At 41.8% G+C, this 28,000-nt stretch overlaps 1 protein-coding gene, 1 long non-coding RNA gene and 1 pseudogene across 8 annotated transcripts; 2 read left to right on the top strand and 1 right to left on the bottom strand.

Moving 5' to 3' along the window:
• Nucleotides 1-31: 31 nt before the first annotated feature.
• On the top strand, nt 32-1,023 carry LOC310911021 (pre-mRNA-splicing factor ISY1 homolog; annotated as a pseudogene). The gene has a single exon. The product of its transcript is annotated as a pre-mRNA-splicing factor ISY1 homolog (transcript).
• Nucleotides 1,024-1,262: 239 nt separating this feature from the next.
• On the top strand, nt 1,263-4,371 carry LOC310911167. Its single transcript, XR_014590457.1, has 2 exons — nt 1,263-2,194; nt 2,274-4,371. It is a non-coding gene; the product is annotated as an uncharacterized lncRNA (long non-coding RNA).
• Nucleotides 4,372-6,508: 2,137 nt separating this feature from the next.
• On the bottom strand, nt 6,509-27,543 carry HPS5 (HPS5 biogenesis of lysosomal organelles complex 2 subunit 2). Of its 6 annotated transcripts, none has more exons than XM_083863035.1 (23): nt 27,479-27,543; nt 26,160-26,329; nt 25,635-25,745; nt 24,731-24,795; nt 23,910-24,102; nt 22,288-22,425; nt 21,502-21,713; nt 21,118-21,189; nt 20,785-20,873; nt 19,700-19,878; nt 19,320-19,478; nt 18,126-18,285; nt 15,962-16,085; nt 14,033-14,179; nt 13,458-13,532; nt 12,370-12,974; nt 11,103-11,226; nt 10,764-10,919; nt 10,112-10,231; nt 9,699-9,812; nt 9,278-9,384; nt 8,315-8,600; nt 6,510-7,867 (listed from the first exon to the last, which is right to left on the bottom strand). In XM_083863035.1, exons 2-23 carry the CDS (start codon nt 26,265-26,267, stop codon nt 7,807-7,809), a joined length of 3,405 nt encoding a protein of 1,134 aa, XP_083719161.1. In that variant the 5' UTR covers nt 26,268-26,329; nt 27,479-27,543; the 3' UTR covers nt 6,510-7,806. The 6 variants fall into 6 exon arrangements, 5 of the variants coding, with proteins under 5 accessions (XP_083719161.1, XP_083719160.1, XP_083719163.1 ...); XM_083863034.1 differs by lacking the exon at nt 27,479-27,543 and adding an exon at nt 27,307-27,461; XM_083863037.1 differs by lacking the exon at nt 27,479-27,543 and adding an exon at nt 27,131-27,155.
• Between the last annotated feature and the right edge of the window lie 457 nt (nt 27,544-28,000).

The raw sequence follows: 28,000 nt of genomic DNA, 5'->3' as shown, positions 1-28,000 counted from the left end.
CAAATAATCTTGGGAGGAGAGTGATGAGCTTGGAGCGGCTGCGGGCACGGGGCGTTTGGCAGGACCATGGCTCGCAATGCGGAGAAGGCCATGACCGCCTTGGCAAGATTTGGGCAAGCCCAGCTCGAGGAAGGAAAAGCCAAGGAATGAAGGCCTTTCCTTGCATCAGAGTGTGATGAGCTGCCCAAAGCAGAGAAATGAAGGAGACAGATCATTGGGGAGATTTCCAAGAAAGTGGCACAGATCCAAAATGCTGGATTGGGTGAATTCAGAATTCGGGACCTGAATGATGAAATAAACAAACTTCTGAGGGAGAAAGGACACTGGGAATACCGAATAAAGGAGCTGGGAGGTCCTGATTACGCTAAGATTGGCCTGAAAATGTTAGATCATGAAGGGAAAGAAGTTCCAGGAAACAGAGGCTACAAATACTTTGGGGCTGCAAAGGATTTGCCAGGAGTTAGAGAGCTTTTTGAAAAGGAAGCCCTGCCACCCCCACGGAAGGCTCGGGCTGAGCTTATGAGAGACATTGATGCTGAGTACTATGGCTACAGGGATGAGGATGATGGGATTCTGGAGCCCCTGGAGCAGGAACATGAGAAGAAAGTTATAGCAGAAGCAGTGGAAAAATGGAAGATGGAGAGAGAAGCACTACTTGCAAGAGGGAAGGAGGAGGAAGAAAACATCTATGCTGTCCACGAGGAAGAGTCTGATGAGGAAGGTGGCAAGGAGAGAGAAGGTGAAGACAGTCAACAGAAATTTATTGCACATGTTCCAGTGCCAACTCAACAGGAGATTGAGGAAGTTCTTGTACAAAGAAAGAAAATGGAGCTGCTTCAGAAGTATGCCAGTGATACTCTCCTGGCACAGAGCGAGGAGGCAAAGACACTTTTAGGATTGTAACACTGCACTAGTTATCCTGGTTTGTGTATAATCCCTCTGAAATAACAGGTTTCTAATTTGTGGTAGCACTGTGTTTTAGCTCTGAAAGTTCCTTTGCATGTGGATCAAAATGCTGGCATTACAGTGTGGTGTTCCAAGTGTGGGATAGGGGGTTGTGTTTGTTAAAGTTATTAATGGTTATATTTACCATAAAGCCCTGTGGTGGGACACAGCATCAGGCTGGGCAATTCGAAGACAGTTGGGGAGAGATGCATGGACAGCATGCGAGTGAGAAGCTGACTGGGTGGTGAGGTGTGTGAACAGCAGCACTGCTCCTGAGGTGCTCTTCTTCTGTAAAGTTTTGGTGATGTCTGCTGGAAACTCAAGGTATATAAAGGAGGTGTTTTCTACAATAAAGTGATTTCCTTTGCATGCACAAGGAGGGTCCATGTGTCTTTGTTCCCCATTGTTACACAGAAGTAGAACCATCATTCTGGTTTCTCCACTAGGATGACTTGGTTTACCTTGCTGGCTAAACCTTGGTGAACTTGTCTCTGCATCTAACAGCTGTCTTCAGTGTTTTCAGTTTGGGAAAGGGTCTCTGCAGTGCGGCCTCTTACAGAGAGAAGCACACCCAGTGAGCTCCTAAATCCTGGAAGAAAATCCATGGTGTCCCTGCTGTCCTGTCTGCTCTGTCCTGACTGTAAGTGTGCATCATCATCTCATGCTGGTTTTGTTGAGCTGAGAAGTAACTTAGAGTGTTATACCTCCTAGTTTACGAGAATAACATGGAATCTATGTAGAGGTGTGTCTTGAGTTGCAATATATAACAAAAAGTGTGTATTCTATTTTCCATCTCACCAAACTGGTTGGGGAGGTGTTTTCTTTATCTCTTGTATAACTCATTCCTTATAATTCCAGGAGGGAGGGGGAAGGTGCCTTCTGTTAATGGGCCAGCTGTTAAAACCAGGTGGAGCAATGTTCCTTATCTCTTCCATGACCCATCCTCCCTCCAGGGGGATATCTGCTGTTAATGGGCCATTAAGGCTCACCACATAACAGATAAAATTACACCATTCCATTGTGAGATGCTCCACTCAGTGTGAAGAGCCAAGCATTCCCACCTGGATAAAAGCTGAGATTCAGAACAGCAGAGCAGCTGGTTTTCCACTGGATTCCCAGAGGAAGACTGGACCCATCTCGCCACCACTGGACCTTTCTACAGGATCATCTCTACCCCAACAGAACCACATCTGTCAGTGCAGAAGGACATACTTTGGAGTGCTCCCAACACCGACCAACAGGGTGTCAGGTCGTATTCTGACTCTGTCAGTCTGTCTAGGATTTTTTGTTTGCTTGTTTGTTGTTTTTTTTTTCTTTTACTACTACAGTTGTATTATTTTAATAGTCCTAGTACAGAACTGTTATTCCTATTTCCATATATTTGCCCAAAAGCCCCCTTAATTGCAAAATCATAATAATTTGGAGGGAGGAAGTTTACATTCTCCATTCCAAGGGAAGCTCTGGCTTTTCCCCAGCAGACAACTGTCTTCCCAACCAAGACAAGGTGCCTTGAAGGCAGACCTTATGAGTGACTTTGGAGGAGATTTGATTCTTTCTAAAACACATGCAATGTCAAAAGCCTATTACCCTTTTTGTGGTTTGTAGCTGTGCCTTGATGAATTGCTTAAATGCTGGATTTACCAGCAGCTACCTTGTTCAAATATTTTTATTAAAACTTATTTACAAAAAACCCAAACCCAATAAAAATAAATTTAAAAAAAAAATTAAAACAAGCAAACAAACACTCCAAAACCACACCAGAACAGAGCTGCAGCAGCCAAGCCATGCTGCCCCATATCTACAACAGATCTCATAGGTGAACAGCAATTGAATATAGATCAGCCAGCCCCAAGTGACGGGCAGGTGCTACCCCGAAAGGGGTGGGGGGGTTGAGTTTCCCCGCTCTGCCACTGCTGCCAACAAGGGAAGGAAAAACACGGCAGCATCCTGCACTGCTGCACCTCTGTTCCCTCCCCTAAAACACTTGCAGTTGAAAAGGGAGGAAAGCCAATACAAAATGAACCCTAAAAACTGCACACCTTAAGGGGGAAAATACCAAAAGACAAATGTAGAAAGGCACAAAGCACCCAAAGCTCTCCTCCTCTATTAGAGTCTGCAAGTTGTGCAGGGGACCGCTGACCGAGGGGCCCAGCCCCGGTGGAGCTGCCAGGTCTGGAAATTCAAAGATTTGCTACAAAAATACTGTTTGGCCACCACTGGTCCCACAGTTTACGAGTTCCAGAGACATTGTGCTCAGTGTCCACACTGTACAGGGCTCAGGGAATTCCTGGAGGACAAGACCTGCTCAGAGGGCGATCACACCACCACCCACCGCCCCCGCAGTCACCATGGTTCCCCAGAGCAAGTAGCCCTGTCCATCACCTTTTTGGTTTTTAAAAAACAAGGAAAATGACTCCTGGAAGTTGGAGTACAGGCATGTGGCACGTTGTCCAGGGACTTGTAACAAAGCATTGCTTTCAAAATTGACCTAAGGAACATCTGCCCTACAAGAGCTCACAGACTTTGGGCCATAGAGGGTATTTTGAGTCTTATGCTGTTTCGCTCCAGACCAACATTTCTGCAAAATACAAGCACAATTGCAAGAAGGCAGGTGCTAAAGGGATTCATTAGAACATCTCAGAGTGCATGCCCTGTTGTCCAGCAAGGAGGACAGCAGCAGTGACGACAAGGCTGGAGTTCCCCTTGGAACTGAGATAAAGCTGCAGCTTGGGGCTCCAGCAGGGAACAGCCCAAGCCGCGCTTTCCCGTATCTTCTTGTCCTGCACTCCAGGTCACACCCTTGGCTCACAAAAATGAGCTGCAGCCAACGCTGCTGCTTTCGCAACAGAAAGAGGCAAAGCTGCCTCGGAGCGTGGAGGAGGGTTTGAGCAGAGTATTCCTTCCTGGCCTGGCAATAAACACTGGCAGCACATGCACACTGGGAAACACAACACATTGAGAGGAGCCTGGAGACCATTTCTTGGTTTGTACATTCTGATGCAGTTAATATAAAAAGCAACCCCATACTGGTTGCCCTTTAACTGTAGTTATCTCTGAATGCAAGCTGTGTTCCAGAAACATTCCACAATTTTGCAATCTATGAAAGTCACACGGAGAAAGGGGAAGAGGTGAATTTCCAGTTCAGGCATAATATTTGCAGCTATTTCTTAATCTGGGAAAAAACACTACCTTATTTAAGTTTACGTGTGCAGAAATTAATTTCAGGAGTTTTGCCAAGTATGGAATGTACACTACCAGTGAGCTCAGGCTTATAGATATGGAGAATGACTGGAAACTTGTCTCCTTTAAAGAACCAGATTGAAAATACAGGTATTTCTCTGAAGTAAAATTGATTTACCCATAGGTTTCTAATAGTGAAATAATGTAGGATACTTTTTTCTTTGAAAAAAAAAAAAAAAAAGAAAACTTACCACCAGTTTCTATTTAAAGCTGTTCCAGGCTAAGCCCCCTTTATTCATCTGCTTTTCAAGGGTCTCTCCCATCATCAGGCACCCACAAAAACCAAAGCTGAGCTGCAGCTCACCTTTCCCCTGAGGGTGGCTGAGCTGTCAGTGGTGTGTGCTCAGTTAGCTGACAGAAGCCTTGCTCTGTGCACCCGAGGCAGTTTCTGTTTGAGTAATTTCTGAACAGAAGACCCTCTCATGTCACAGTCCTTTCACCCTGCCTGTATGAGACGAAAAACTCATCCAGAATAGGAAACATTCATTTTTCCAACTCTTCCTCAGAGAGTAAACTCTCACTCCTTATTGACAGCCAAGTTAGTTGAAATGATAAACACAAGCTCATTTTAGACACAAAATCTGAATACACACTTCCCATTATGTTACCTGTATGACCCCTCTGACATGATTTTTTTTTTAAAGCTCTAACTGGAACTATGATTTATGATAAAAATACAAAAAAAAGCCCCAACTCTCAAAGTTAATCAAGCGTACAAAACCCTCACAGAAGTAAGAAAGAGACTGATGTGTACACAAAAGCAAATGAAGTGGAACCATATGGAGGTAAGCCAGGAACATTCTCAGAAATCCAGGAATTCCTCTGAGGAAGGCAAGGGGAGCACTCAGCTACACCACACACTACATGAACCCGAGGTAGGTAACTGTGGCAGCCCCTGAGGCAGCAGCAGCTCATCTGGCAGGGAAGAGAACAGGCACCAACACCATCTGGTGGGTGCCTGGTTCCCATTCCAAGTCTTACTGTGAGAGCATGGGGCATTCCTGATGGCACAGATCCTTCTATTTCCAATGGCAGAATCTAAACCCCAGAAGCTTTAAAGTTCTCTTGTGTAGAAATAGTTCTGTGTTGGCTTTTCCACAAGCAACACTGGATGAAAGCCTGACACTGATTGTCTCCCTGGAACTTCCCTTCCTCTAGGGAAGTAACCAACCCTCCACACTCAAGTTTTTCTTGCAGACAAGATTAAATAATCTGCAGATTACATCTCTCAAAAGGCCAAATGTAAGCAGTCCTGTTTTGATGAAAAGCATTATTTTGCAGCACTTGTAGTGCTGCAAGACTACATAAAAAGATTCCTTACAAAGCAGTATTTTCAAATCATTTAACAATAAAATTATCAATTTAAATTAAATTTAGTTCTAATTAATGCATTATTTTTTATTTAAATATTTGTGAAAATCAAGTATTGACCAGATGCTGTGGTCTTCTGCTTAAAATATGAGTCAGAGAGTGAAGACATTCAAAAATAGAAGCCTAAAAAGAAACTCGTTCAAAGCTGTATTAAATGCAGAAAGAGTGCTAGTACAAAGCATAGTTCTGTAAATGAGATATAAAATACAAGTGATCTTATGAATCTTCAGATTCATACAGATACGTAAAAAGACTTCTTTCTTGACAGCATCCATCTAAAAATACTTACGTAAACCTTCAGCTTTTAAAAATATTAAATTTCTTCCCAAAATGTCAGAATTAATTGTGGAATTACCAAACTTGACCTGGACTTCAAGAAAACCTTTTGACACTGTTTCCCACAATGTTCTCCTGGAGAAATGGGCCGCTCATGGCTTGGAGACACAGACTGTTCACCAAACGAAAAACTGGCTGGATGATCATGCCCAGAGAGTGGTGGGAGATGGAAATGGAGTTACATCCAGCTGATGGCCAGCCCGAGTGGTGCTCCCCAGGGCTCAGGGGTGGGCCCAGTCCCGTTTAATCTCTTTGTCAGGGATCTGGACGAGGGGATGGAGGGCACCCCCAGGCAGTCTGCAGACAGCCCAGGGTGGGGGCAGTGCTGATCTGCTGGAGGGCAGGAAGGCTCTGCAGAGGGCTCTGCACAGGCCGGATCCAGGGGCTGAGGCCGATGGGGTGAGGGTCGGCCAGGCCGAGTGCCGGGGGCTGTCCCTGGGTCACAGCAGCCCCAACATGGCCACAGCCTGGGGCACAGGGGCCGGGAACCTGCTGGGCAGAAAACGACCTGGGGGTGCTGGTGACAGCAGCTGAACATGAGCCAGCAGTGCCCAGGTGGCCAAGAGGGCCAGTGGCATCCTGGCCTGGTGTGGCCGCAGCAATGGTGTGGCCGCAGGACCAGGGCCGGGATTGTCCCCCTGTTCTCAGCACTGGTGAGGCCACACCTCGAGTGCTGTGTCCAGTTTTGGGCCCCTCACGGCAAAAAAGACATTGAGGGGCTGGAGTGAGTCCAGAGAAGGGAAACAGGAGCTGGTGGAGAGTCTGGGGCACAAGTCCTGTGAGGAGCAGCTGAGGGAGCTGGGGCTGTTTGGCCTGGAGAAAAGGAGGCTCAGGCCAGGACCTTCCTGCTCTCCCCACAACTCCCTGAAAGGAGCCTGTAGCTAGGGGAGGGTGGGTTTCTTCTTCCCAAGTGACAAGGGACAGGACAAGAAGAAATGGCCTCAAGTTGCTCCAGGAGACATTTTGATTTGGTAGCAGGAAACATTTCTTCACCAAAAGCATTGTCCAGTACTGGAACAGACTGTCCAGGGAAGTGGTGGAGTCACCCTCCCTGGAGGCATTTAAAAGCCATGCAGATGTGGCACTTTGGGACATGGCTGAGTGGTGGATTTGGCAGTGCTAGGCTAATGGTTGGAGGGTTGGATCTTCAGAGTCTTTTGGAACTTAAATGACTCTGATTCTAGTTCCACTGTCCTGAGGTTTGTTGGAGTGTCACAACTGATGTCTATGGTTACAGTGCACAGACAGGTATGGGCAATTTAGAAATATTGTGCTTGTAGTTTAACAGTTCATTAAACACGTTTGTCTGTTAAATCAGCATTTTTAACCATAAATCCACTACTTAAAAATATTTCCTTCCCATTTTAAGACTTGGCTTGGTTAATGTATTTCAAATAGGCAAGGACTGTCCATATAATTTAAGAAGGGGAAAAACCCAACAGGTACCATAACTAACACTTCTACAGCAGCAGTAAAGGTAAATGTCACTTACAGGAAAGTTAAACAAGTATAGGCTTAGATACTTCCCAAGAATGGTTTCTCATGTTTGCAAACAAACAAAAAATTTTATACACAATAATTTAATACTTAGGGGCTCATATCCCTAAAACACTTAAGTTATAAACTCAGAAAATAAATTCAGCGATTTTCATCTTGGAAACCTGTGAGCTTAATTTCAAGATAAATACTGGCTTGTTTTGATCTATGTTCTACAGTTCAAAAGTCATCTCCAAAGCAATGTGGAAGAACTGTCATCACTTCCAGGCCAGATACCTGCCAGATGGAGGCTGGCTCAGTATAACTGAACTTTTAGACAGGAGTTTGTCATTTTTAAGGGCCTGTGAAATTTAAGAGGCACTTGAATATACAGTCATTACAGTATAAAATGTTCCCAGAGTTCTCCCAAGTTGTTTTCTATGCTTGCTGAGACCACAAAAACCGGTCACACCTTTCCAACATGGACTGAATCAGCGCTCTGCAATTAAAGCAAAGGAAAAAAAAAAAAAAAGGTTAAACAGCAAAAAAAGTAAAAAAAGCTAACAACAAAGAACAACAGAGTTTTGGTTTGCTTTTTAAAGAAGTTTCAAAACAACATGATTGCATTTCAGACGTTACATCCTGACATGGCCATTCACACCTTTGGAAAGAATAAGAGAGATCAGAGTCTCTACAGGTCTCATCAGGACAGACCTCTTTCAGCGAATTCCTTCACATACGCCTTTAATGTATGATTTCCTGTTTCCTCATCTTCAAATTTAAAATGCCTATACTGCAAAACACACAGTTCTTAAATATTAGGAAAACTTTCAGATGAGTCTAAAACCAAAAGGTAAAAATGTGAAGCACTTTCTCTTCTTGTTAACCGAAAAGGAAGTTTAAAGCACTGAGGACAGTGCGGACCTTCTGCCAACACATCTCTTACCTCTGCCTTTTCTCAGCAATTCTCAGTATCTCACAGACACCAGTAAATCTCTCAGACAATTCTAGTGTCAAGCCACACTCCTGCAAGAGAGGCAAGGCACGATTTGGGCCGATGGCCTTGGCCAGCAACAGAGCAACATTCTCCACAGTGATGCAGTCGGGGCAGCTCGGGCCTCCATTGCTGACGGCATTCCCGTTCTGGGGGCTGTGGTGGGGGACAGCTCTGCTGTGATCCCGTGCAAGATGCAGAACAAATTTCCATTCTTCTATGGTCTCTGGAATGGAACCTAGATGGAAAATGAGTTTTGTTACATTATTTGTAAAACAAGGATTATTCTAAGACTACTATTTACGCTGTATCTGTACTTAAAAGGGAAGCTAGCTATTCTGTTTTACTCTGAAGATTTTTAGGAAACCAAGCATTATCAACAAGCAAACTGTGCACAGAAATGTAATGCCCTGACTGAATTTGTGTAAAGATTTAGTGGTGAACAGACACAGCTTCATAACAGCTCAGTATTCAAAGCTTTGGATTGAGACAAAATTTAAGTCCATCTTAGCGTTGGAGGGAAATTTCTTCTAAGTTCTGCCTTGTGGTATAACGCTTTGCTCACCCTAACTTGGAGTGTGTGCACATGTAGTGGGTGTGTTTTGTGCTGTGCAGGAAAAGGCTTCCTATTCCTCTGTCTAGAACACCAAGGTTAGCTTTTACTCCCAACTGATAAATGAATCAAGATTCTTTAACTTTTAAGCCTTTTCTAGCACAACTGATTTCACAAAGCACAGCATGAAGATACAGGAGTATAACACCCCTTTATGCGTTTCAAATATGCTGTACCACACACAGTTAGGGCTACAAAAACACTTGAAAAAATAAAAGTTCAACTGAGCTTTGGGCAAACCACTACATAAGGGCAGTTCCTACATTACAGGAGTATGTTTACACAGCTTAAGAATCACTAACCATCTTCTCCACTCAACAGGCTCAAATCATCCAAATGAACAATATTAGTAAAGGCTTCTTTTCTTCTATCCAGTTCCAGACAGAGAAAAAGATATCCAGGCCAAAATCTTGAATAAGAGAGTAAAGGTTTCCAGGAATCAAATACTCAGTTCAAATCAAACTCAAGAACAATCACAAACTCATTTAAGTTTCAGTAAAGACAAAAGTAACTAAATTTAATGAATGTCACAAACAGAGTAGGGACATGAGGAATACCTCCCATTTGGTACATGAAATTGGACATTCAGCATTCACCCTCCAAAAAGGAAAGGTTTTTAAAAAACCTTTGTCCAAATAAGAAACAGATAATTTACATTTGTATCTTCTCAGGGTCAGAATACCCACTCATCAAGTATCAAGAATTACCAAGTTTTCTCCTTACCCATGTGATTTACAGATGTCAGCCATCTTCTCTTTCATAACAAAATCAGCTGGGAGTTTAATCAAGAGCAGAATGAGCTGGCTGTAGCCCCAAGTAAACAAATGCGATCGTGGCCTAGAGGATGAGAAATTTAGTTTTAAGGCATTATTGATTTTCTTCAGAACATTATGGAAGATTTATGAAAAGAGAGGAGGAAAAATGAATGAAACACCATATGCAGTCTCAGAGCTGTCACTCTGGAAGTCAGAGTTAAAATTAAAGTTTTTCAATTCTTTGGTTGAACTGAGTTCTGCTGAACTCTACAAAATGCTCCAAGGAGTCAGTGATTCAAACTTTCACACAAAATCTAACCCAAAGCCAGACCTGTTAAGTCTTTCTGCTGCACTCAGGACCTTGGGTGAAACCCATTTTACCTGGGATTTCCTTCCTCATCCACAGTGTTTGCCCTTTGTGGAGCATCATGAGAAACTGCCAAGCACAACCAATCCAACCGTACAGATTCTGGCTGCAGAAGAGACCTAAGGATTAATGACCTGGAAAACAAAGGAGACACTAAAAGAAAATCCTACCAGTTTTAAATATACTAGATATGGAGAAGCAGAGATTGGGGGGGAAAGGGAGGGGATGCAAAATAAAATGTGGAAAAGCCTTAAAATTACTTATGTTTCTAGAAACTGAGGCAACCACAGAGAAATCAAGTTTGCAGGTTGAGTTCACCCAGATTTGGTTTGTGTGTGTGGTTTTTTTTGTTTGTTTAGGATTTTTTTTTTAATGCCATTTAACCCTAACATTGAACTGCAGACATAGGAACAAAAAAGGTAAATTCCATTAAAAGTATTATTTAGGAAATCCCCTTTAAAACTAGATACTAAGCTAACAAAAACTCCAGTCCAAGGCCAGCTACAACTGGCAGAACTACTTGGAACCTAATGCTTAAGAACACCAAGCAGACAGATACAGAAACACAAAAACAAAGTCTCCAGAAGCCAAATAAAAAAAAATATCTCCACACAGCCACATGATGAAAAGAACAGACAGATGAAAAAGGTTCTACATTCCCCTCACCTTTTATCCTCTGGCTTTGATTTCACCAGACTATCTAAATATGCTAGAAAGTGAGCTGGATCATTCCTGCAAAGCTGTTTAATATCAGAAGGCAAAATAGAGGGGTGGAACTTGATCAAGGGCCGAAGAGCTGTTTCCCCAAATTTTTCATAAAGCCTGGAGAAAGAGAGAGAATAAAAACTATTTTCAGTACTAAACAGCAAAATAAATTTTTCAAGATCTTTTGCAAATTCAAGATAATACTGGAAGGTGATCTAAGAGATTCCAGAAGTCTTCATGACATGGTAAGTGAAGCAATTCCTTCCAGGAAGTTAAGAAAAAGAAGATTTGGGTACAAACCTTTGAGCATGTGCCAGCAACAGTGGGCTGTCATCCCATGGCCCCAGGTCATGCAGCAGCTTCAGTATTTTCAACATATCTTCACCTTCCATTGCTAAAGCCACTGGACTGTGACAAGTTAGTTCTGAAATAAAACAGTGCACAAGTTACAAGATTTGGGCTTTTTTTTTTTTTCCTTAACACATCCTGCCCCTCCTTTTGTCCTTCTGCTAAACAACAGCTATTGCTGCTTTCATGGGAAGTTCAACACCCACCTCAATCCTGATGAAAATGCAGGTATTAACCTCCAGGCACAAGTGCAGTCCAACTAAGGACGAACTGGGAATGCATACACTACTTTCAATTCTAGGGCTCTCAGAATCCAAACAGTGAAGAGATTCCCAGAAACACTAACACCAACCTCCAAAGCACGATTCTGTTAACTGCTCTCTGCTGGAGCAGAATCAATGTTAAGGGTTTAATTCACTCTTAAAAGAAATACATAAGGCAGAAGCTGGGTGCAGAGAACAGAGAAGTTGTTCTCCAATATCATCATGATGCTTCGGTTCAATAAAACTAAAGAGGCATCAAAAAGCTCAGAAAAGTATTTCTGTGAAACAAGGAAGTGTGAGGTGATCAGAAGCCACTTCTCTGCATGGAACCATCTACTCCATTCAGTTTTGTTTCATATTAACCACATTCCTTTACAAACTGAATCTTCCATTGCAAATGCTGAACCCCCTCCCCTCTCTTCTGCCTTGTTTCTACAGACTCGTGATTCTAACTATGATGCTTTTGCTCTTAAAAGCTCATAGGCTTGTTTGTAGATAGGCTGGGATCACTATAGTGTTCAATCAACAAGGTCCATGCAAACTAACAAGTTTAAAGTTGCAAAGTAGGAGACGAGTATCTCTCCAAGGACCAGCAGTTCTTTTTTTAAGAAATCAGAGGTTATTCTGAGTTAAAAGGGACCCACAACAATCATCAAGTCCAGCTGCTAAGTGAATGGTCCATACAGGGCTTGAACCCATAATGCTGGGATTATTAGCACTGTATTCTAACCAGCTGAGCTAAGTTCTTCCTATGAGAAGTAATTTGGGGGGAAAAAAACAACCAACCAAGCAACCCAAAACCACATCAAAAACTCTCCCACACCAAGCATCCTCCCCCTGCCACAATGAAAACCTGCAGACACAATTATGAGAGTCTTCAAGATTTTTTTTCCCTTTTTTTCCTCCCAAACAGTCTTATTTTCAGTTTAAGCAGCAATACAACATTCACTATTTACCTTTCAATCCTGCAATGTATGTTTCCCACACATTAGGGCAGGTGGTACACGTGGTTATAATACACTGCTTTACTCTCTTTAAATCCAAAAGGAAGAAGTATCTTCTCAAAAACCTACAAGCCAGTGTCCCTGAAGCTGCTGATGGCAGACTCCCCTCAGAGCTCTCCTCAGCCTCACCAGTCCCACAGGAAAAGACCTGCAGCTCAAAGCACAGAGTTGTCAACTCCACAAGATCCTTCAGAACATCAGGGTCGATGGCACATGGAGGAGACACCCGAAAGCTGCAGCCCTGAGGCCCTGGCACATCTGTACCATTTTCACACCTGGTTTTGCTCACACAGATTTCATCAGTGTTTTCCTTTTCAAGGCAGTCTTCCAAAATACCGCTCTGTTCCTTGTCTACTGGATCTCTGTCAGCTGGAGCCACTTGCAGGTTTTCCTCCAGGGCTGCTCTCTGTTCTTCAGCACACACAGTCTTGCCTTTCTTAACAGACAAAGCAGAATGCTCCTTGCTGAATTTTTCTTCAAGATAGACAAGCCATTCCTGTAAGACCCTTCTCATACACTGAGGTTCTAACAAAACCTGGGGATCCTGGAGCTTGGCTCTGCAGCATAAAAAAAAAAGAAGTTTGCTAAGTTTAACAATTATAAGATGCCACAAGTGAAGTTTCAAATATGCTTTGTGTAACTATATTCCTACACTTGACCCAGAGATCACTGTTAGGTTGTGATTTTGAGTGCACCAAACACAATTTAGGCTACTTCACACTGTCTACATTTGATCTGAGTACATTTTGAGCTCCCCAGGATTTCTTTCAGAATGAAGTTTTGTGATTTTGATTTTTTTAAACTATGCTTGAACTTAAGACAAAGGGATAATGCTAGAAGAAATTTTAGTGAGTTTTGCTTGGTTTTAAAAGAGGAATCAAATCATTCACCAAATAGATCCTTTCAGGTTATGGCAACAGACATTTAGAGCATCACTCTTACATGTATGTAAAATGAATGAAAAGAAAAATTAAAAACACTCAATCATTTCTTCTGCCAAAGCCCAACATATCTATACAGTAAAAAGTTTTTCAGTTTACATAGTTTCTGCTGTTGCAGTCTTGAGATCTCTCAGACGGTCCTCCTCAGGAAGCTGGCAGTTCTGGGGTTCTGACCTAGAAAAGCACATTCATTTCAGTCCTTTCTGAAGTATTAACTTAAATTATTAAAGTGAGGATTTCCTGAAAAATTTCCTCAACACTAATTCCTTTATTACATATAAAGCTTTCACTGGTAAGAAGGAACAGCTCAACAGAAATTATGGAGAAGTTGGGCATGAAGAGCAACAAATAATACTATTCTTGTGGCTTTCTATAATTACTTCTACTCCAGCTATAGTAGCTTTCTGCAGGTACTGAACAAAAAACAGTACCATGCCACTGTATGAAAGTTAGTCCAAAATGGAAAGTTAGCACTGGAATATGAAATTACTTAACTCTGTGTTCATTGCCTCATCAGCTCTAAGAAAGAAGTTGGGACAACCACTGAAACCCACCATAGGAATGAAGGTAGCTGGAAAAATCTAATGCCAAGTTCCTCATTCTGCTTGAAAGAGCCTTTTCCTTAGGTTGCTATCCTCAGGACAACTGCTAAGAAAATGTGATTTCGCACTCACTCTTTTTCTTCCTGGGGAGATGCAACTGGACTAAGAGTTAGTTCTGGCAGCTGCTCATCATCCTTTGCTTCATGCTTCCCTCTAGATTCAGGACTTATATGAAGTGTGCCAATCTTTTCTGTGGTTTTGCGTACAAAGCTGGAAACACTAGGAATCACAAGTTCAAACATTTAAAATCAGAAGTTCAGAAGCAAACAAACCAAGCACTCTTTTGATTCAGACCATCTTTTCAGAGACTTTACAATCTGAAGAACTCTTGAGAAAAAGAATGAGGGCAACAGGATGACCAACAGGAAGAAAACATCCTAGGATGCTGCTCAAAATTCATACTTCAGTAATGATCATATTTTCATGACAGAATAGAAACCTGAAGTATTTAACACTCCTGCTGGAGAAGCAGAATCACATACCAACATTAGCCATAGATTTTGACATGTATTTGCAATTTGGATGCAAAAAAATGCAGACTGGCCACACTGCATTTTAAAGCTTTTAAACATAAAACATCTTTAGGAAATTATGCCACTCTTGGTGGTAAGAAACCACTTTACAATGCTTCAAATTAATTCTTCAGATTACAAAGCTCACCAACAACATCCTTTTCACTCAGCAGTCCCTATTCTTTCAGGTATTTATTTGAAGAGAAAGCTCAATGAACATACCAGAACTCAAGTACTTCAACCACTGCCACAAAGAGAACTATGTCAACAAGATTTGAACAGAAAAATAAGCTTCCTGCTTTCTGCTCTAGAACTAAAAAAAAAAAAAAAACAAACCCATCCCAGAAACTCCAACCCAGCATCTTTTTCTATAACAAGATATAGCAAAAGTTGAAGTTTGCTGCAGAAGGCAGAAAAGATTCAAATTAAGCAAAACAATTGGACTTGAATGTATAGAAGGATTAAAGCTAAACTTTTAAAAATTAACTGTAATTATGATAGTATCTTATTTAATAATTATTTTCATGCAGTGAATATTTGAAAATGTAGCTTTCATTATTAGCAGAAACACATTACTAGTAAAGTCCTCAAGGCTGCTTACAGTTTAGAAAAACTCAAAACATTGCACGTACTTCTGATGTTTATTCTGAGATCCTCACACTGCTGATAGCAGCTACAATTCTTTGTTGCAGGACAATTTACATACTGAAGTGATCAAGGGAAGGCTGTGCAAATTTTCAGACCACTGCCAGGCCAGAGACATTTTAGCTAAGTAATTAACATACAGCACTCTTGTAAAAAATTTAAGTTAGGTATTTAACATCATCTCTTTTGTATTTGTTTACCCAACCCTTCATCTCCCATTTAAACAAAAAAAAAAAAAAAAAAAAAAAAAAAAAAAAAAAAAAAAAAAAAAAAAAAAAAGTTTTAAAATATCAATGTGATTTATACAGATCTAATTGCAGCAGGTATAGGCTACCATTATTCCATAAGTGTTTGGGAAATCAATTAGACTCACTGAAAAATTCATGTGGGGATAGGACAGACCACTTTGCAAACGTGTTTTAGCAATATTTATCTGCTTTGAAAGTTTTAATGTTTGTCCCCAAGCAACATAAGAAGTCTTCTCCCTAAGACCCAGAAAGGCAAAACCCCCAAACAATATTCAGTAAGTTTTCCTTCGAATACAAACCACAACCAGACTTTACAGTGTAACAGTAAACATTCATAGACATTTAACAATTATTAACTGTTTAAAACTGAGGTTGAAGTCTTGGCTCCACTGAAGTTACCAGCAGCTCTTTGTATCTTCACTAGAGCCAAGTTGAAGATTTAAACTGCCTGGCAAACCTGACTGCATCTCTGGTGCTCCAGTTCAGGTGTTACATGTTTGCAGAACAGAGTATGAACTAAACCACACAATGCTACAAAACCAAGGGACAGAAGAGGGCAAGATGTAATGGATGAGTGAACCTGCTGCATGTTTTACCTTTCTTTGACAGCTTGGAGAGAGACGAGAGGAGATGGGGAACGGAATGACAAAGGAATATTGAATGGGAGAAATGTCTCATTCCGGTCAGCCTCAACCACCACAGATGCATGAGATACGTTCTCTGACAAATGGAATTGAAATAAAAAGTCATGAAACAGTGGCCTGGCAAAAAAAATGGAACAGGGAAATGAACTGCAAATCACTAATTCATTAATGGATAACCTGCCCACCATACTTTCTTTTTGAATACTCAAGAACGTGTGAAACCAGCTCTCAAAGACTCTTTTACTACTGACTTTGAAGCTAGTACATCTGCTTTATTCATAGTCACTTGGCTCTGTAGCAGGACAAATAATGATCAACAACTGTGTGAAAACTACCTTCTAAAGGTAGACTTACAGTCCATTTAGGGGACAAAACATTGATTTAATCCTGAGTTATTCATACATCTAGGAAAATTAAGTATTGTGGCATACGTCAATTCACACAGCATGATTTCCAAAATCTAAATCACATGTGAACAGAGACACACAAGCCATGACTAGGGTGTAAATCACCCTCTTACTTCAAAGGACTTAAAAATCTAAGGGAGCCCATAGCTCCCTGGCTTTTTACAAGAATCACAAGAAATACAGAATGACTGATTATTTCCTTTTCTCTCCTTTATCCCTAGCAGTATCTACAATGTGTTTTGCTTAATCATTTCCTGGTACAAACACACTGTATCTTTAAGTGATGTCAACAAGAAAAAAGGGATCATTTTAAGCCAGGATGACACTGCATTTTGTAAGAATCAGCAGTAACCACAGTGTTCAGAGGAAATGATGCTGTGCTGTTAAAAAAACCTACCATCAGAATCCCTCTTGATAGTGCCTAAAGGTCACATCTGACCTTACAACTGACTGTAAATAAAGGCTGCTTTTGTTCATTATGCAGATCAGAAACCTAAAACTCATTACATCTTATGTCATTGTGAGCAGGGAAACACTAAGTCTATTTCTTCCAAATACCAAATCAAGTACTTGTGCTTCAAGAAGCACCTAGAACTACTCTACTTGGAAATAATCAGCAAATGTATCATACCATATTTATCTTGTGAGAGAGAACACACAGAACCTTTCTATCTTCTGATATTTAAAAATTAGGTCACCTGAATTTTGACTTTTAATGTTGGAAATTATGCACTTCAGAGTTTCCTCACTTGTTTTTATGGTGATGTAGGTAAAGAGGCACATGTAAAGATAAGTGCTACCAACAGCATGTAGCTTAGTCAGCAGGACAGCCCTACTGACAAACAGAGGAGTAAATACCTATTTCTGCACACTCCCTCCCCACTGTGGTTTTCACCAAAGCATCCCAATTTTCTCCATCCTCAACAGACATCTACTCCTCACAAAAGCTAAAAAGCAGTTTTATTGGAAAGCCTCTCTACCATACCTAGAACTAAGCCAGCTCCTCTCATCCTCCCAGGTTTCTACATCCCCTCCCAATCCCAACCAGAGTAGAGAACAAGACCCATTACAATCTCACTCCAGCTTTAGTCCAGTGACAGACATTTGTCAAGAAATAAAAAAGCTCCCTAGATGGGCTAAATGTTAGTTATTAACATTTCTAGCACCCCTACACTGATGCTTAAACATGTAAGATGATCCCCTGTACAAGGGAAACCCTGCAAGAAAGTTAAGAACACTTATCAGAATCCTTCTGTTTTCCCTGAAGAAATATAAACCACAATCCAGATCAAGAAATTCTTTTTTGAAACAAACATTACAGAAGGATATTGGCAGCAATCAAATCTTGTTTGGAGTACAATTGACACTGGCATAGACAGCTGAAGGAACCTTAGCATTCATGCTGAATTACACTTGGAGAGGGGTAAGCTGGAGTGAAGCCTATGCTTGGTAAAGCCCTCTGGACCTTTTGTTCTGTTTCTCTGGGTTTTCTTTGCTTTTAAGCCTGGATTTCTGTGGAGCTAGCTTTTCAACCCAATGTTTCAGGAAGGATTTTGACTGGAAGGTGAGGTAACTGTTTCAATTGATGAAATTACGTATATTAATAATGAATAACTCGATTGTGAGAAGTAAGAGTACAGAGCCAACCCAGCTGAACTTTTTAGAATAAACTAACACATTGAGCAAACATTTTCATTCAGAAGCATTACCAAGTTCTAGTTGCTCATCTTCATGGTGTACAGGAAATTCTTTAAGTCTCTCATCTTCTGAGAATGTCTGACTGTGGAGGGAACATGAGTCTTCATCGGACTGACTGCCCCTTCGACTGATAACACGGTAGATTCCAGAGTCCAAGACACTGAAGCTTTCCTGTCAGACCAGGGAGGGGAGTTAAACATCATGTGAGTTCTACTTCCTTGTTCAACTTTCTGCAGTGAACTCACCCAACTGTCCCTACACAAATAAATTCAGAGCATTTCATAATTCACTGCCTGGAAAACTCCTATTTAACAGAGTACTTTTACCATATCCAGAATGCAAAAGGACACAGATGACAGCAAGTGTGCAGCTCATTGACTTTAAAAAGAAGTGTATGCTGCAATTGCTTTTAGGAAAGCAGCCTGTGGAACAACTGGTGTACTCAGTGCAAGGCAAAACCCACCTCAGCTTTAGCCCTGCAGCCAAGAATGTCACTCCACCATTTGAATACACCATTTGTATTCCTTCTGCTGGCCAGCCACACCCAGCTAGCACAACTACAGACCCTGCAAAACTATTTAGTTTCAGGACCAACACACATCTGTTTGTTCATGGTTCGTCTACATGGTTTACTTTCACAGTGGCTAATGAAGAAAAACCTGTCTACCATATCAAGATGGTATTTACATTACTTGGCTTTTTAAACTTTCCTTTTAAACACTATTAAAGTAAAAGCAGGAGCTGATATTGTATTAACTATGAAATATTTCCCCTTTCTTGACAAGCAGCTTTGATTTTTTTTTAGAGCGTGACAAATTTTTAAATAGGGCTAATATAGTTCTGAGCACTCAGACATTGATTTCCACCACATAAAACTAGAGCTATAACCAAGACTATCTTTACTGAAGCATGTTACGACATTAATCAGAGCTGTGGAAAAAGCCACCTCCATGTCAATCTTTGTCCACATCTCAGCCACTAGCCCTAAAATAATAAGGGAATGAGGCACAGGTCTGAGAGCTTACAGAATGCAAGCAGTGGTGTTACATACCTCCTCACCCCACCTAGTTTTAGAATGCAGCATTATGAGTCGTAGTTGAGAGAGTAGAAATGAAAGCCTCATCTTCCAAGAGAGCAATGAGGTGACTTTAAGCCACAAAGACAAAACCTCTAAATAACATTTTTGTCACTACTAATACACATACATGAGATGAAATACTGCTCCTCCTACTGCTGCATGCAGAATCCAGAGGTTCCAACTTTGAAATAAGCTCTTCCAGTTGCACAGTGAGATCTTGCTGTGTTGAAGCATCCAGCTGAGACTTCAAGTGCTCCAGCTTGTCTAGAGGCAAATTTTTTCTTGCCTACAAGCACCCAGTGAAACAGAACCATTATTATTTCTAATGCACATGTGAAAACAAAAGATAGCATATATGCAGGATGATATTCATCTTTAAAGTATAATGTTTAGATGAATTTAAAAACTCCAACAAAATTAATCTCAGTAACCATGAAACTTAACGGCAGGAGGGACAGGAAAGACAGTGAAGCTGTATTGCACATTTACAAAGAGGAATTTACTTACTCTGCAAGAAACAATTGAATTTTGGAAGAGACAAGAGACCCTGGCAGCAAGGGTCCAGAATCCTCTTCTCATCAGACGCTCTACGCAGCGATCGACCAGCAGAAGGGAGAGGTGCACAACTTTTCCATTTGTGTGCAGACAAAACAACTCACTCTTGTGAACTGCAATATCCTGAATATCTGCAAAACCACACACAGAGCAACACCTGAAGGACTGAAGTCATGAATCAACATTCCTTTCTATCCCCAAAAGGTGAAAGCATATTCCCACCTGACTGCAAATGAGTGCAAAGCACAAGGGGCATGGGGAAAACATTGAGGAGTGCTGACCTAGCACCTAATCACTATAAAACAGTGTCAAAAGTTTCCAGAGTTGCATTTCCAGAAGACATTCAAAAAATACACTAAATTACCGAGAAGTTTCCTTTTGCTCTGAGATGATAAATACATAATTGTTAGCTTTGACACAAAAGGAAAATATTCACTGGTAGAAAAACAACTTTGGCTTTCCAGAAGTTTTCAAATTGAATATTTATGCTGCATGCAAACATTCCACAACAAAGGTATTGCAAACTTAACACCGAAATGGGGAGAAGGGCAAAGACTGACAGACAATGACTATTGTAGGACTCTGCTTATAATCATACACACAACCATTTATGAGGGTTCACTCATCTGCCAAATAAATGTATTCCCTGTACGCAATTTAGACAGGTTTTAGGAAAAAACCCAGGTTTTAAACTTTCAGCAGCCAGATTATCCTTCCCAGAACACCTGACAATGAGCCTGAGTAAAGAGGACAGGATACTACAGGTTAATCACCTATATTTTAACTATTGTATTTTATAAGTTACTCTACACCACATTTTGTTCTCAAGAATGTTTTCAGATCTGTGGAAGGAGGGGTTGCCTGGAGGAAGCAGGGAGATGGTTAATATTCAAGGATATACCAGACAGATGACAATTTTTTTATAAATATTCTGCAATCCAGGTGCAGAAATTGAGCTTGAAAAGCTTCCAAGTTAGGCAAGGACTTCAGGAATGACCAGTGTAACAGACAAAGCAAAGTAAGAAACTTTAGTCTACCTTTAACTTCACTCCAGAGTAAGACTTGAACGCTTTGGGGAAGAAAAATATAAATGCCTCTTTCTGTCCAGGTCACCACACAGTGCTCACTGCAATCAAAGCAAATGTTAATGGAGCAACAGTCAATTGTGGTAAAATAGGTAAATTTTTTAAAAATTCTAAAATATGCAGGGATGGCATTGGTTTTAGTATAGCAAGTGAGATGTGAGACAGCTTTAGCATGATACTTGGGAAATTCTAACACAAAAACCTGAAGTTGGTAATACAAATTAGGAAAATATATAATTTTTAAGCCTATTTTATCAACAGGAAGCTATGCTGTCAAATACTCACGTCAAATACAGCAGCTTAGGAAAAGATAAAGACTGTGGAGAGCAGCTGGAACCAGTATAATGAGGATCCTGCCTGCAAAATAGAATCATTATAAAGTACAACAGTAACGATGATAACGTTACCTTCTAAAGTTCTTAATCCTGTAAATACATGGCTGGCTTAAATAAATACAATCTCATGACAGCAGTATTCATTGCACTCACACAGACACAGCTGCAGAATCAAGGTTTTGGCATTTTTGATAATTACTGGCTACATCTCTTAGAGGAGACTGTTAAGATGTCAACTAGGATTAACATTTGATTGAAGCAGGAGTTTATTTAGTCTTTTCAGCCTTAAGGACATCCCAAACAAGTCCATCACTGATAACACTCATGTTTCTACCTGAGAGTAACAACAGGAAGAGGTGGTGACGAGAGAAGCTGCTTGAACTGATGTGTGCTCTGCACTTCCCCATCAAAGTTCACCTCCCACATCCTCGAGCCAGGTCGAGCACAATATATCAATGGCTGCTGATTCCCACTGTTTTTTCCAACAGGGAAGAAACATGCTCCAAATTCTCCATCTCTCTCTTTATTACCAATCTTCCAGAACTTCTCTCTAGAAGGGAAAAAATACACTTGCTAAGTAAGGCAGCACTAATAAAAGCCCTAAGTAGTTTTATGTTTTTCTTGAATAATAAAAAATACTTAATCCCAGGTGCTGAATTGGTTTTGGTGCTTAAGAAAAAAATCTGTAATGAATATTACAAAGCCTGCCCAAAGTTTATACAAGACAGGGTGCAGAAATATTCATTAGTTGAAACAAATGCTCAGATCAAAGGAATTTTTTTCAGCAGAACCAGTTGTTCAACCTAGTGATGGGAAGGTGTGAACATTCCCAGAAATCATTTCCAATCACATGAAAAATAAGACAGTGATTATGAATAGTCAGCATGAATTTATGGAAGGGAAATCACGTTACCAGCCCTCTACAACAGAATGACTGGCTGGGTAGATGAGGGGAGAACAGACGATGTTGTTTATCTTGATTGCAGTAAAACTTTTGACACTACCTCTCCCAACATCTTCAGAAACAGACCGAGGGAGCATGGGCTAGGTAAAGAGACATTGTTATCATTTCAGAAACTGTGTGCGACTCTGAAGTCCAATTTCAGAAATAAAATAGAACTTGCCTCTCAGTATCACATAAATAAGTGCGGGTAAGTGAAGATATGAGCAATCTTCCATCCAAATAATCCAGCTGAACCACCCGAGAATCTACAGTGGTTATAATCTGGACAGGAAACATCACAAAAGTAGCAGCAGCCTACAGTTAAAGAAAAAAAAAAAAAAAAAAAAAAGAAAAAAAAAAGAAAAAACATGCTGGTCTTCAGTTCAAAGTAAAGACCATTTCATTATGTTAAAATTGCAATATTCAGAAAAGACTCATAACGAATACACAGTGTAAGACAGAGCAGTTCTTTTCTTCTGTCTTTACAAAGCAAGGCTTCAATGCTCAAAAGCACAGGAGTGTAAATTCCCCTTTTCCCAAAACCACTATTGAATATTTAAGAAAAAAAAAGTCATTATCCCTGTAGCATCCTGGTATTTCTTTATAAAGGGTTTGGGGTTTTTTTCTGTAACATTGAATGTTTTATTCTTACTATTCTGAGCTTTGTGCTTTTTTCCAATTCCCCCCACAGGTACGTTGAGCTAGCAGATGAAAATAGAGCAGAGAGATTAATTGATACAAAAAACAACTTCTGTTGGAATTAGGTTGTTCACAAACTCACCCTCTCTGTTACTCTGCCACAAATTATCCACATACTATTTAGCATACCAGTGTCTCAGTTTGCATGGGTGGATGAACAGCCTCAGACTTATGGATAAGAAAACTACTGGGAACTGCATTCGAATTTGCTGTCAGACAGGCACTATTTTTGCCAGCTTAGAATTGCTTTTCCTTTCTTAGGAATATGACAAAGTGCATTATCTGAGAAATCCAACAGTCCTGTTCCTTTAACAGGAGTGGACAGACACGGATTCCACAGGCTTTGCCCTTTTCTCCTCCCTCTTCCCACAGCTGACTTTCCTCCCCTCTTTCTTTAAATGTAATAATGGTCTTGCTACTTTTAAGTCAATCTTCCATCATACTCTTCCATGAAGGTTAGAAAGGACCTAGAGGAAATATGACTATTTCCAAGCTCTGCTCCTTTTCACCACCGAGTAGTGGGAAAAGCTAAAGAACACTCAAGGGCTAGAAAGAAATCAGGCTGCTATCACTAATAGGTGTGTCCCTTGCACAAAATACAAAGGATGTAGGCTTGATGACAACCTACCATTTACTTTATCTAATCCAGGTGTTTAAGAATAAGAGCATCCAGATAAAGCCAAGCAAAATCAGAGTCTGGGACTGCCTTTTCTCTGACCAACAGCTGAACTGAGGACTAAAACAAACAGCTGAACCTGTAGCTGGAGTCTAAGGAATCCAATAGGCTCAGAAACACCAAGACCCTTAACTTTGATACTTGTAAATTCCAAGAAGCAGGAGATTGACCAGTTTTTAATTCTGAACATTTGAAAGCATTTTCTAAATTGCATTACTAAAATACACAGAATTAGGACTGGGGGAGGTTCATGGATCAGGATTTCTATGGTTGTCTCAAGAGACTGGTTCTTCACCCCAATAGTTAAAGCTACCAGAACTTCATCAGCTGGCAAGTCCTGCTCTGTTCCACTTTGCTAAATAAACAAAGATTCCACATATCACCCCCTGTGAACTAAGCTCAATCAAAGTATGCAACATTTTACCTTTCCTTGTTTAGATGTGTTAATCTTGATGGCTGATACTTTTCCCACATGATCTCCTACAAAAACTCGAAGGGCAGCCGTATCCCAGCAGAGAGCTGTGACTTTTCTGCCCTTATGCTCAGAGGAAACATAAATCCGTTCTGGCTTCCCACGGCGTTCCTGATTCAGCTCCCAGACTACTACAAGGCCTTGGCTACAACAAGTTAAAAAGAGAATACAGGTTGAAAATAAGTCTCCTGATGTTTTATCAGTTAATAAAGCCCAAAGAAAGAGGAAAGCCAAGTGAAATGGCATGCCAGAGCTGGTTCTGTTGGAGGCTCCATGCTTTCAAGAAGTGTCACACCAAGCTCTTGAAAAGAATGAGTGTCCTTCTTTGCACTACAAAGTACAAGCAGCTTTGTAAGGCTACTCTTACATTTATTACACTTACTAGCAAGGATGTGGAAAAACATCTAAATGGATTTTAATAAAAGCAAGTGGAATTAACTATCAATTAACTATCAATTTTACTCTACTATGTTAATGAAAATGCTTCTTTTCATGCTGAAAGATCTCAGAAAAACATTTATCATAATAATTTCACATGTATGAGCTCTGCCATAGATGTTTTATTACAGAAATAATACTTTAGAATCTAAACAACTATTGCAGAAAAAAAAAGTTAAGCAAACTGTCTGTGCAGAGAATCATCCTGCAGTGGCCTCTACCAGTTAACCTGGTAAGTTAGTTCTCTGTGAGTTCTCAGCAGCTGTCCAAGTCTGAAACTTGAAGCTTCTTAAAAATATTAATCCAGTGCTCAAGTTTGCAAGTAGATCACTCACCTGGTGGCAACAGCAACATAGTCTTCATCATGCAAACAACAGGCCACCTGGGAAATGGCACCTTCCTGAAAGGAAGCACGGGAGTAAGAGCAGGTGAAAGTTGTTCCTGTTCTACCTCTACCACTGTGCAGTTTTCATCTTTAGATATAAATCAGATTCATGTCAGCAGATGCTACCACTCTGCTCTGATGTGGTTGGTTTTTACTGTTTGTTTGGGTTTTGTTTGCAGACACTGAGTTTACTCCAAGGTGCAGCTGACAACAACACAACAACATCAAGAGCAAAGACTGCAGTGCATTCTCTGATTTGGAAAGCACAGAAATCACTCCTCTGTCCTCACACCTTTGGAAGTTGTTTGGACAGAATTAAGTGAGGTGCTCCCAGCCTGAAAAAACTGGCTGCATTCATGCTATACTGGAAGCAGCAGTGGCTCCTAGGAAATAGCACCTGACTGTACAAATACCAATCCCTGCTTCAGGATCTATTCCAGTAACAGCAGGTCAGCCAATCTTTTCTTCACTTATACGGGTGTGTCACACTTGTGTCAAACACTGGGAGCTATCTACTTGTGAGTTGCTCTGGTTTCATACCCAAAATTTTCTTCTAATCCTCAAATATTCAGGTGACTTTGTTGCTGCTGTTAAAAAAAAAGAATTTGAAAAACAAAGGTCTGATGCTCTGAAGTAATTTGTTTCACACTTCAAGAAATCTAATATACCACACACTCTGGGAATACCCCCCAGAACCACAACCTATTCTAAACACAGCAGCCCAAAACCTCACCTTCTTTGGACAATGCAGTAAGCTAAAGGTGCCTATTGAATCTTAAAATACATTAACTTTGAATAATGTTCCTTTCCCAGCCCCATTGTTGGAAATTTTCATTTAAAATTTTTATCCTTACCTTGTGAGTGAGAAAGAGTCTTTGCTTCCAACCATCCTTCTGGATAAGGTTCAGTCCTCCTCCTGAGCTGCCTAGAGCCAGCCATCTCTTTGACACATCTATACATGTGCACTGAAGGAATAAAAACCATAATGCATAACCTGGTCAGTTCTGATCACAGCATCTTTTTCTTGCATTATTATGGTGGATTTTTTTAAAGCTTCATTGTTTATCAGCTGTGTGTAGCACTCTTGAACCACTGGCAGTGAAGATTATTAAACAGCACTTTGCAATTGGAGCAAAGAGTGTAAGCTGTGTCAGGCTCTGTTAAGCACCCACAGCTGCATGAAGGAAACACACACAGAGTAACAGGGTCCATTATCTTCGCTCTTTCTTCCCAAAGTACTCCCCTCACTAATATAGTATGCACACACTCCAAACAGAATTAGATTAATCCTACAGCTTAATAAAATAATTAGCCAAATGGGGTCATTACTTGAATTAAAAAAAATAAAAAATTAAAATAGCCACACAGCACAACCTCACCTTCAGACGACTGGAATCCAGCCTGAGCGCAGAAAGCAACGGATCCAAACACTCCAGCTCTGCCAAGACATGGTTGTAGGAGTCTGGAATGACTGGCATAGAGGCCATGGATGCACACAACTAGTGCTGCTCACTCATGGGTGCCTTATGGATTCAGCTTTTAGCTGTACCTGCCAAAAATAAAGTTCTCGATTAGCTCACTTTTTGGTATTACAGCTGGTGTTCCGTGCTTAAAGAAATACCAAGTGTTTTCTTACTCAAAACCCAGCAGGTTTCACTGGGCCAAAGAGGCCCGAGGGCTGGGAAATAAGACCCCTGCTTCATTTATGACAAGTTTTTGTTCGAGTTCATTTCTGAAAACTTAACCTATCAGATAGCCCACCTGGAAATATTTAAACCGTAGTTATATTTACATCTGCCTGTGAAACAAGTTAACACGTACCTACAGGAAACGCCTTGTTTTATGGAAAAACACACTTTTCCCCACAGCAGGCACTGTTGATTTGAAACTAACTTTCTCAAGGAAAACATTTAGCATTGGCATTTTATAACTACATCATATTCTCTCCCAAAACGAAATTTAAGGAGCATTATTCTCAAGTCATACCAAATTTAGAATTAGCTGCATTTGTGCACTTTGATACAATTAAAAGCTATCCTCTGCACAGTATGTCTTCCCCCACATTCAAGAGATAACAGAGCGAAACCCAAGAATTAAACAACCACTGAAATTGTAACTTCATACTTTTCCTAAGCAGCACAGACTTAAAAATAATCCCTTGTTGAGTTTAAAGCTCAAACCCGTACGTTGCTTAACAAAACCCCAAACCTGTTACACTGCACAGTCAAGTCCCGAAATCTCCAGGTGACATTTAGTGTGCGGTCCCACAAATTCAGGAACTCCCTCCCAGAAAAGCCGTCACGGGGGAAATCCACATTTCCTCCACAGAAAAGCGAACGCTCACTCTCACCAGGCACCGGGAAAAGGGAAGAGGCAATTTCAGCCAACGAAACTAAAAGTTATCTCTTCAACATTTCCAAGGCGTCATAAAAGCCTTCATGGCCACTGATGCCCTGCCCTGTGCCACATCCCGCCTTCGCGGCCCCGAGCTGAATCCGCAGCACTGTGGGACTTTATCTGCCGTACCCGGCGTAAGGCGAAGGATCGCACAGGGCAGAAAAACCCCCAAAGCCCTTCAGAGCCGGCGGGCAGGGCAGGGGGGCGAGAGGCGAGCCCCGAGGGGCACACCGCCACCCTGGGGAAGCCGCAGGTGAGGACACACCGCCCGCCCCATCTCCCTCCCTCCCGGCTCCCTCACCGCTCCGCTCCGCTCCGCGCGCTCCCGGCGCCGCCGCCTCCACACAGCGCGCCCACGTGACCCCGGGAGGGCGGGGCGGGACGGGAGCGCGCGCCCGCTCCGCGCTGCAATCACGCGCCGCCCGCGCGGGAGGAAGGTGGGGGGGGGGGGGGGGGGGGGGGAAGGAAGCGGCGTCACGCGTGCGCACCCGCCCGCCCCGCGGGCCACGTGACGCCGTGACGCGCGCGGCGCCCCCTCCCTCCCTCCCGGCGCGCGGGCCGGGGCCGAGGGGAGGGAGGCCCCTCCCCCGCAGCGAGGCGGCGCCGCCGGACCCGCCGGGAGCGGAGCGGGACGGGCCGCCGGGGCCCACGGCGAGGAACGAGCGGGGCTCGCGCGGACGGGTGACGGCGGGGGACGGGCCGGGCCGGGCGCGGCGGGGATCGGGGCGGGGGGGGCGGCGGCGGTACCGTTTTTTTTTTGCCGCGTAACTGCCCCCTCCGCCCGCCGCCGTCATGGCGACGGGGGAGCGGCCGCCACGTGACC

This window comes from Zosterops lateralis (assembly GCF_965231275.1).
Source record: "Zosterops lateralis genome assembly, chromosome: 6".
Lineage (NCBI taxonomy): Eukaryota > Metazoa > Chordata > Aves > Passeriformes > Zosteropidae > Zosterops > Zosterops lateralis.
The sequence above is the reverse complement of the archived record's forward strand: the minus strand, read 5'-3'. Positions and strand labels throughout refer to the sequence as shown.